Source organism: Myotis lucifugus, unplaced genomic scaffold, assembly GCF_000147115.1.
Source record: "Myotis lucifugus unplaced genomic scaffold, Myoluc2.0 scaffold_22, whole genome shotgun sequence".
Lineage (NCBI taxonomy): Eukaryota > Metazoa > Chordata > Mammalia > Chiroptera > Vespertilionidae > Myotis > Myotis lucifugus.
In genome coordinates this window covers 10813222-10823710 of record NW_005871070.1, presented here as the reverse complement: position 1 = coordinate 10823710, position 10489 = coordinate 10813222, and the positions used below count along the sequence as shown (strand labels likewise).

The window sequence follows — 10489 nt, the reverse complement described above, 5'->3', positions numbered from 1 at the left end:
ACACGATCCAGAGCAGGCGGCGGAGGCGGCCGCGGGACACCACGATGCGGCGGCAGCCGTGGGTGTTGGTCTTCAGGCAGTACCACCGCATCAGCTCCTTAATGGTGGGCGCCTGCGGCCCCCTCACGGGCAGGTTCTTCTTGATTTTGGCTTTGATCTTCTCTCCAGGAGCCATGGCGAGGATGGCACGTGGACAAGCAGGCAGGCTGGAGGGGCAGAGAAAGAAGGGCAGGTGAGCTCAACACCCCACCGGCCCACTGGCGTGTCCCTGGGAGGCGCCCACGTGCCCTGAGGCCGCCCTCCCCTCCGTCCCTCTGTGGGGCTGGACAGCCTGCGCTGAGGCCTTTGGCCCCCTCTCTCCAGGATGGTTGTGTTTTTGGGCACCCACAGCTGCCCAAAGAGCTGCCTTCCCTTACCTGCGCCCCGGCCCAGGGCGTGGGGGGCGGGGGGGGGTTCCACCTTGCGGTTCACAGGGACAGGTTTTGAAGAAACTTTCACCTGGGTGCTCGAGGCAGGAGCCCTCGGAGCCACGGAGCCACGGCTCAGCCCTGCAGCGCCTGCCATGCTTTCTAGGATTGCCCCCTGCGCCGTGTTGCCTCTGGGAGGGCAGCCGTCCTAGCTCATCCTGCCCCCTGGTGCCCAGCGCAGGGGCTGGCGCCGAGCAAGCACCTGCCACTGATTCTGACAGATAAACTCTCCCAGGAGAACTTCCCGACATCCCCTTAGATCATGTGCAGCCCTTCCTGCCAGATCCGCCCGCCCTGCCGCCGTTTTACTGAAAGTGGACAGTTTCTGTTTCGTTTCTGCTTCATTTCTTCCCTTTACGGCCCAGCTTAGTGTCTCTAAGGAACAATAGCTACAACTACTGGCCACTTAATATTTGCCAGGGGCTGTGCCCCATGCCTTGATTCTAAGATAGAATACACATTGATTTCACAACAGCTTCGTTTGGGGGAGAGTGTTGGAATGCAAATTACCACATTCATCTATGTCCATGATGCATCTCAATTACAGAAACTTCACGATGTGAAATAACTTTCCTTTGAAAAATGGATAACACACACACACACACACACACACACATACATATATATATATATGTCTATATATATAGGTCACCTCATAATTATAATATATGTAGTATCATAAGTCTTATAAATATATAGTTTTTCTCGATATATACACATAATCTATGTATATTTCATCTCACGTTTTAACAATCCCATAAGTAGGTTTACAGATACTATTATTATCTCCATGTTACAGAGGGGGAAATGAGTAACTTGCACAAGGTCGCACAGGCAGTTGAGGAGAGGAGCTGGATTAGAACCAGAGTATATGCCTGCGAAGGGCCGGGATTGTGCTGGGTGCTGCCTCCACCCACGGCAGTGAATTAGCAGCTCCTGGGGCTAAAGTGAGAAGGAAAGAGAAGGGATCCTGAACGATTTGATTTCCAGTCACTGGGCAGGTAATGTGATCACAGCCCACCGGTGTGAAGGAGGAGAGCATGTGGACATGCCGTCCCCTGTGACTGCCGTAGGGGCAGAGGCACTGAGGACGTACTCGAGTCTAGGATATACAGGGTGGTCCCAGGCTACACAAGGGCCTGTGTCTTCGGCAAGGACCTTCCTTTCCCCATCAAATTCTTCCGGCAGGATTCTGGGCTTGAGTTATTTCTCCCCACTAAACCCATGGGATATTGTCCAAAGTTTAGAGCTAGGGCAAACTTTGGAGGCATTCATACTTATGATGCTAGAGGGTTTCAGGGCTATGCTGTGAAGCAAGCATGTCAAACTCGCAGCCCGCGGGCTGCATGCCTCATTTATTTGGCCCGTGTTAGCCTTTGAATTGAACATGCTTGATGTAAAGGAATTAGAGTGCTGGGGGTGGGGCGAGAGGTCCAGGGCAGACAGACCACACCGAACCCTCCACTGACAGACCTGATCCTGCCGGGAGGAGGAAGACCTTGGACCCTAATAATGATGCTCTTAGACTCTCGGCAAAGGGAACAGAATTTATCTTGTCATTTAATAAAATACTGCCCATCCCACCTCCTCTCTCACTAAAATCCAAAGGCAAAAATGTTAGTAACAGTTTGTTTTTAAAACCTAGATATAAAAATCGAAAGAAAAAACACCTTAAGTAGAGGTTCCTTTTCCTGCCACCGAAAAGGTTTTCGGCTCTGCCAATGTTCACCAGAAACTGTGGTTCCGAAAGCTCCCGTCTCCAACCCTTCTTCTCACTGAAGACAACGCCTGGGGTTCCCCGTCCCATTAGCCCCCCAGAACTGACCCGGGGCCCGGCGGGTCACCTGCCAATGTCCATGAAACTACAGGGGGAGGAAGGAGGCCCACCTTGCCCATCGCAAAACAGATAGATGTTCGCACAAATAATATCTCAACTTCACAGCAAACAAGTCTGCAGGTGCTATTAGGTCTGCCGCTCGGCTAAATGGGATGTCTTGTGGGAGGACGTGCACCTGACACACAGCACTCCCTCTTCTAAGCACTTTACAGGTGGCCACACATTCCATTTCCACGGCTCCCGAGTGCGCACCGGATTCCCCCATTATACAACAACGCCCACACTGGCAGGTTAGCAGCTTGCTCAAGGTCACCCAGTGATGGCGAACCTTTTGAGCTCGGCGTGTCAGCATTTTGAAAAACCCTAACTTAAGTCTGGTGCCGTGTCACATATAGACATTTTTTGATATTTGCAACCATAGTAAAACAAAGATTTATATTTTGATATTTATTTTATATATTTAAATGCCATTTAACAAAGAAAAATCAACCAAAAAAATGAGTTCGCGTGTCACCTCTGACACGTGGCATAGGTTCGCCATCACAGCAGCTGAGCTGGGATTTGAATCCAGGAGTCCTCAGATAATAATAATAAAATAATAATAATTAATAACCATAATAGCAGCTATCATTTATTGATCCCTTACTCTTTTCCCAGGCATCCTACTGAACTCTTTTTACACATTACATCCTTGAATCCTCACTATAATTATATAAAATACTAACAAGTACTATCCCCACTGCACAGAGGAGGAAACAGGTGCACAGAGGTGAGGTAACTTGCCCAAGGTCGAAAAGGTAGGAAAGATTCCTTAAAATTCCAGGATCCTAGCTCAAGACGGTGACTCCCGCCAACTCCAGGCATTGTCCTGCGGCCCACGGACAGCCGGGGCTGAGCCCCGGGAGAGAATTAACAACCCGCTACACTCAGGGTTTGCTTCTCTCTGCAACCACAGCCACCCCAGAGAAGACGCTACCGAGGGCGAGAGGAGCAGCGCGGCAGGTCTGCGCGTCTCTCCGGGACCGGGAAGAGGCTGCGCAGGTGCAGGGAGAGAGGCGAGGCGCCGCCCCGGACCCCGGCGCCGTTTCTGAGCGGCGCAGAGACCCCTCTCGTTAGCTGTGTGCTCCGGGCACAGCACAGGCAGACGCCAAGGAGCTGGACCCCCACTGACCTGCGACGGTCAGCATCCCGGCCACCCGGAGGCAGCCCCGCGCGGGGGCCGGCACCGCCACTCGGCGCGCGGACGGCGTCCAGGAAGCCAGGGACCCCGCGGCCGCTCTGACGCCTGAATCCCCCCGGCTGTGCGACCTGACCCGGCTGCTCACCTCCCTCGGTCCCAAGGCTCCGGCGCGAGCAGGTGCGCGATCCGCACGCTCCTTTCCGCTCCGGGTACAGCGCAAGCATCTCCCCGCGGCGCCGCTGCCGGCTCTTGTGAGCCTCGCCAGGCCCCGCCCCCAAGGCCCGCCCCGGGCCCGCCCCCACCTGCCCAGGTGTGTTCCCCGGGCTGCGAGGCTGTGCGGGCCGCCACTCCGAGCGCCGCCTGCCACCCTGCGGCCGCTCTGCGCCCCGCCGCCTGCATGCGCCTTCCGGGGGGCACAGCGCGGTGCCTACTGCCGCCCGGAGGCCACCCGGCGCCCTGCATCCCCCTGGGCCGTGCCGGTGCGCACCGTCTCCCAGCTGATCGCAGCGCCTCCTGCCGCCTGGTTACTGCCCAGCGCCAGGCACTTGAGCCCGGTTGGCTGCCAGGCTGCCCCAACACCGGGAACCCCCAGCCGGCTCCTCTAGGGCTTCCTCCTGCCCTGGCTACCTGAGTCCAGCTGCTGGCAACAGCGTGGTTCAGCCAGACGGCTCATCCTTCGACTCGTCAGCTGCCTTTTTACAGGGCTCAGCATACATCTACAAGAAATGAGCTTAAAAGATTGCAACTGGGAGGGACCATAGCGCCACCTCGGGCTCAGTCCCTTAGAGTAGAGAGGAAACAGGAGCGGCGAGGGGAAGGCGTCTGTTCCCGCTCAGAGCGTCTCAGTCTCACCTGTGCATCCCATCACCTGCGGGTCATATTAAAATGCAGGTTCTAATTTAGCGGGCGTGGGGCTTGGAAACCTGCATTTCTGACTTCCCGGGTGATGCTTCTGTTGCTGGTTGGAGGACCACACTTTGAGTAACAAGGGCTACTTGCCCAGGTGAGTGGAAAGTGGTTCAGATTTTTGGAGGGTAATTTAAAGAAAAGCTCATTATTTCGAGTACCAGTAAGACATATGGGAATAAGTAGCAGACAGATGGAAGATGGCGCTCTGTGGAGCAGTCTGGGCTGGAGACCTAGATGAGGGGCTCAGCGTGTAGTAAATGGCATGGAGATAGACGTGGCCGAGAAGATATCTGGGCTGGGAGTACAGTCTTAGAGAAAGCACTTTTAGGGAGCAGGAGAATGAAGTGGGGGAGGGAGGGGGAAGGGGGGAGAGAGAGAGAGAGAGAGAGAGAGAGAGAGAGAGAGAGAGAGAGAGAGATGGAAACGGAGAAGAAACCATCAGAGCAATGGATGAAACTAAATGATAAAATGGCCGAAGGGGAAAAAAATCGAGGAGGAGGATGGGCAATATGGTCACGCAATGGGGAGGATGATCATGGGGAAAAGCCGGCAAAAAAATCTCAACACTTAGTCCAACATACATGCACATTGTAAGAGCTCATAATAAAGAGAAAATGGAAGTCTTTCTGTAATATGCAACCCCAGTAAATGAGCATGGTTATTATTTATATATTCATATGTGTATTGGGACTATGAAATATACACTGTTCTTTAAGTTTGTTTTAATGACAATGCACTACACAGTTATATTCTCATTGTAAAGAAATAAAGCCAGCTTTTTCACTCCATGATATATTGTAACTTTCCTTGCATATATATGCACACTTACTGGTGGGTAAGCATTCAACTCGCATAGCTTACTTAATCAATCTATTAATATATTTTAAGATTGCCTCCAATTTTGCATTAATATAAATTATTCTCTAGATAATATCTTCATGTATGTCTCTGATTATTTCCTTGAGATAAATTCCTACTAGCGGGTTGTTGTTTTTTTTACTGTCAGTGTACTTACCCAGTTTAATTGACACAACAAAATAAACAAAAGAGAAGGCTACAAAAACAGTATGTAGAATAATAGAATATATATTAAAATGTTTTTTAAAAAAAGATGTTATCTCTTGGGGTAGGCTTACATGTGATTTTTTTTCTTATAGGTGTTTTTTTCTCTAATGGTGATATATATATATCACCATAAATGCTTTTAAAAGATGGTAAGCTAAAGAGAGAGATAAGATGTGAAATCAGATCAATGCCACTATTGGATGGAGTGGATTTAGGCTGGATTGCTTTCTTTTTAAAAAACCAAGTTAAAGTTTACATACAGTGAAATGCACAGACCTTATGGGTACAGTTCAATGAGTTTTGGTAAATGTGCACCATCACCCCAGTCAACATATAGCACATTGCCCCAGAAAGCTCCCTCGGCCCCTCCTACTCATTCCCACATAGGCACCGTGGTTTTACACTCCACATGAATGGCTTACACAGTGTATACTCTTTTGTGTCTGGTTTCTTTCATGAACTCAGTTCTGACTTCTGCTTTTCCGCGATGCCATTACTACCTCTGGTTACCGAGTTACCCTTTTTCACAGATGAAGGGACTGAATCTCAGAGAGGTTACCCTTGATATAAAGTTTACCATTTGTTTCCCAGTAAGTACCAATAGTGGTAGGACTAAGATTTGCATCCAAGTCTGCTGCTCTAGAAAGCCTGCACACTTATCTACAAAGCTGGGTGAGAATCTTGCTGTGAGCAGGACCAACCCTTGTCCTCCCAGCTCCCCCACAGGGATGACAAAAGTCTTTGGAATGGCTGAGATGGAGAGAAGCCCCTCACTTTGTGGGCCATGGGCACCAAGCCTTCTACCAAGATGTATGCGCCAGGCATAGTCAACCAAAATTGCCAAAACTATCTTGGGTGCAGAGTGGTGTTGTCTTGGAACCACTCTGTCATCATTAGACCATAGGCCGCTGCCTTCCCTCTAGAAGCATCAGTGTCCATATTTATAACATATGCCTACAATCGGCTTCTTACCACCCCGGGGCCACCACTGTGCTCCAGTCCATCACCATCGCTCACCTGGATCATTGCTGCGGCCCCCGACCTAGTCTTCCCTCTCCACACCTATTGTCAACACACCAGCCAAAGGGATCCTATTAAATTAGAGTCAGATCATGTCACTCCCCTGTTTATTTATTTTTATTTTATTTTTAAATGTATTTACTTATTTTTAATTATTATTTTAATCCTCACCTAAGGATATGTTTTTATTGATTTTATTTTATTTTTTAAAAATATATTTTACTGATTTTTTACAGAGAGGAAGGGAGAGGGATAGAGAGTTAGAAACATCGATGAGCGAGAAACATCGATCAGCTGCCTCCTGCACACCCCCCTACTGAGGATGTGCCCGCAACCAAGGTACATGCCCTTGACCAGAATCGAACCTGGGACCCTTGAGTCCACAGGCTGACGCTCTATCCACTGAGCCAAACCGGTTAGGGCCGTTTTTATTGATTTTAGAGAAAGAGAAAGGGAGAGAGAGAGACAGGGAGAGAGAAAGAGAAGCATCGGTGTGAGAGAGAAGCATCAATTGGTTGCCTCCTGCATGTGCCCTGACCAGGAATTGAACTGGTGACCCTGTGGTGCATGGCATGGCACTCCACCCAACCGAGCCACCCCGCCCGGGCATCACTCCTCTGTTCACACCTGTTCAATGATGTCTTCATTCAGAGTAAAAGCCGAAGCCCTACAGTCACTGGCATGGCCCTGTTATCTCCCACCACTCGTATTCTGACTCGTTCCGCTTCTCTCTCACTGGCCTCGTGCTGTCCCTTGAATATAACTGGCACATCCTGCCTCAGGGCTTGTTACCGGTGCTCACTCTTTTTGAAATTCCTCTCTCTCCACATACACACACTCAGATAATCACATGACTCATCCTCTTGCCTCCTTCAAGTCTGCCCATTTAAAATCGCAAAGTTTCCCATCTTTTCAAAACTTCCTAACCCTACAGTTCCTCCTTCGCTGTTTTCTATATATCAAACCCAAGCAAGATAAGCAGAATCGCTTACCCGACCTCCCAGTGGCACCCATGGCGCAGCGTTGCTGTGGCATTGATAACTGACACAACTTCACTCAGCCAGAAGCCTTGAAAGACCCAAGCATTTCAGGACCATTGGGACCAATGCCAGGCTCAGCCTCACCTGTAAGCCATGAAGAGAAGAGTTCCAAGCCCAGGAAATGCCACCAGCAGGGGCCACCTTCTGAGAACACTAAAACCACGAACATTCAACATCAGCTCCTTCTTTAGGGATGCTACTGGAATTCTGGGACTGGAATTAGTCTTGGTAAAGTCCTTTGGCTTCAAGTAACAGAAATAGACTCACATTAGTGAAAGCTAAACCAAGAAATGATTAAGGGGTTATCACATGGGGTTTGGGAATAAAGCCAAGACAAAGAAAAGCAGAGCTGAGAGATGGAGAGGGTTCCAGCTCTCATGATAAAATGCATGTCTTTGCACCCAGTACTACCTAGAGCTGAGTCTACATCCTGGATTTTTTAGTCACATAAGCCAATAAATTTGCTATAGTGCTTAAGATACATTAAATTCAGTTTCTCTCATTGGAAACCAAGAGTCCCAACTAATAGAGAGGATAAATGTTTTATCTTCACACATGGATGTGTGTGTGTGTGTGGGTGCCATCTTCTGTTCCTTAAAGTGAGTGTATTCCAAATCCAGTCCCAGATGAAGGATCTACAAATTTTCTGGCAACATTTTTTCTCTGCCAGGTGACACCATTGAGGACCCTGCTCTACTAAAAGGTAAGAGGGGAATTTGAACTGTGACTGTCTTTAATCCTGGGCCTCTTTAGCTATCTCAGTAAGACCCAAAGTTTACCAAATTATCTCTACAGGACCTGCAGCTTGTTATAAAATCTTGCTGCGGCCTCAATGGGACTCAAATTTCCAGGCTCACATTGATGTCCTATATAATAAAAGCCTAATATGGAAATTGTCCCCTCGACTGGGAGTTTGACCGGGAGTTCAACCAGGGGGTGGGGCCAGCCAGCCAACTGCAGTAAGGGAGGCCCCGGCCGGCAGCCGGCAGCCAGCAGTCGCTAGGGACCCTACCCGTGCATGAATTTTGTGCACTGGGCCTCTAGTTATGTAATAAAACAGTAAGATTCCAAAAGTTATCAACAAGGTCTTCTGTGACTTGCTGGGCTCATGAGGGGTGGCAGCATGATAAAAGGTCATTCATACTTATTTATTTACTAGTAGCCCAGTGCACGAAATTCGTGCACTGGGGTGGGGGAAGGGGCCCCTCAGTCTGGCCTTCACCCTCTCCAATCTGAGACCCCTCAGGGAATGTCCAACTACCTGTTTGTGCCCACACTTTTAACAGATAACAGCTCCATTGTTGTTTCTTTCTTATGCTTAAAAACCATTGGAATTAGTAGGTATTCAAAGTGTATATACATTTTGGGGGGACACCCTGTATATCTCTAGTCAGCGGTGAAAGAAACCAACAGCAGATTTGGAACCCCCAGACAGGGAACCTCGCTCACTCCCCACATGTCTCCCCACTTCACTTTCCACCTTCGTGGGCAGCAGGAGAATCAACGTTTTCTCTCATTAATTCGGAAAAGCACGTCCTGTCACCCGCTGCCCGGCAGGAGTGCGCTAGGCCCCAAGGAAGCGAGGCTCAGTCAGGGCAGCCTTCGCTCATGGGTGCTGGCACCCAAAGTGCACATTCCTCCTCTACAGTCGCCCCGACTATCCCACTGTTTCACTGAGAGGACGGAATTCCTCTCCGCCTCCTGGTTCTTGATCTTGAACGCTGACCAAAGGCACCTCAGCGAGGGCCGCCCGTGCCCACCAGGTGTGTCTATCTGCACCTGCTCCTGCCTCAGCACCTGCATTAACCCTCCAGAGGTGATCTCGTAGCTGCACTGGCCTCCGTAGGAGCAGGGCATCACCACTCCCCCTCTCACTGTCATCTCACAGGCGCCCACCCTCAGCACCCAGAACACCCAGACACTCTCCAAAGGACGTGAGCGCATCAGAGGGGATGTGCGCACATCCTGTGGGGGTGTTAGGCATGCCGGGTTGATGGAAGTCCGGTGGAGAGGCGGGGGAAACTTGTGCACGCCTTGGTTTGCAACTGTTGCAGGCGTGGGAGGGTGACAGGGTGCTGGGGGATGTTCGAACGCCAGGGGGGGATGTGCACACCGGAGGCCTCTGGCTTTGCAGATCCGCAAACCCCCGTGGTGCGGCCAGTTGGATGTCAGTCTGGCCCACCACGGTGGCTGTCCCTGTGATCCTGCACCTTCTGGGCCAGGAGGCGGATCTTGCGCAGCCACTCCTGGGCGCTGATGGCCTACAGGCGCTACTTCAGCTCAGCCTGCAGGCTCCGCTTGGCGCGCTCACAGCTGTCACCACCGCCATGTGGGGAGTACAGGCTGCCCTCTGCCGGCCTGCCTCCCCTGTCCAGAGGCTCTCTGCGCTGCTCACCTGCCCAGAGTGACTGGGGCTGGGCGGAAGCCAAGTGTCCTGCCCTGCCCAACCCCGGCCGATCCGCCCCTGTGCGAGCTGCCGCCCCGCTGGGAAGGGTCACGGATCCAGGTCCCGGGACCGCGGACAGCCTCAAGCACTGCCCCCCGCCCAGCAGGGTCACAAATCCGGGTCCTGGGACCACGGAAAGCGTCAAGCGCTGCCCCCTGCCCCCAGGTCACGGATCCGGGTCCCAGACCAGGGACAGCCTCCCGTGCTGCCCCCTGCCCAGCAGGGTCACAGATCCGGGTCCCGGACTGCAGACAGCCTCAAGTACTGCCCCCCACCCGGCAGGGTCACAGATCCGGGTCCCAGGACTGCGGACAGCCTTGCCCACTGCCGCCCGCCTTCAGTATGCAAATTAGCCGCCATCTTGTTGCTTCAGGGTGGGGGTCCCCACTGGGGTGCCTGGCCAGTCTGGGTGAGGGGATGATGGCTGTTTGAAGCTGGTCACACCCCCTTCAGGGTGGGGGTTCCCACTGGGGTGCCTGGCCAGTCTGGGTGAGGGGATGATGGCTGTTTGAAGCTGGTCACACC

General features: G+C 51.6%; 1 protein-coding gene across 1 annotated transcript in view; it reads right to left on the bottom strand.

Moving 5' to 3' along the window:
• Positions 1-3734, bottom strand: part of SCNN1G (sodium channel epithelial 1 gamma subunit) — a 29532-nt gene extending 25798 nt beyond the window's left edge. Inside the window, exons 1-2 of the mRNA XM_023751475.1 lie at positions 3630-3734; positions 3-206 (exon numbers count right to left, since the gene is read on the bottom strand). Coding sequence (XP_023607243.1) covers positions 3-175 — 173 coding nt within the window. The 5' untranslated portion in view covers positions 176-206; positions 3630-3734. The remainder of the gene's footprint in view (positions 1-2; positions 207-3629) is intronic.
• Positions 3735-10489: the final 6755 nt, after the last annotated feature.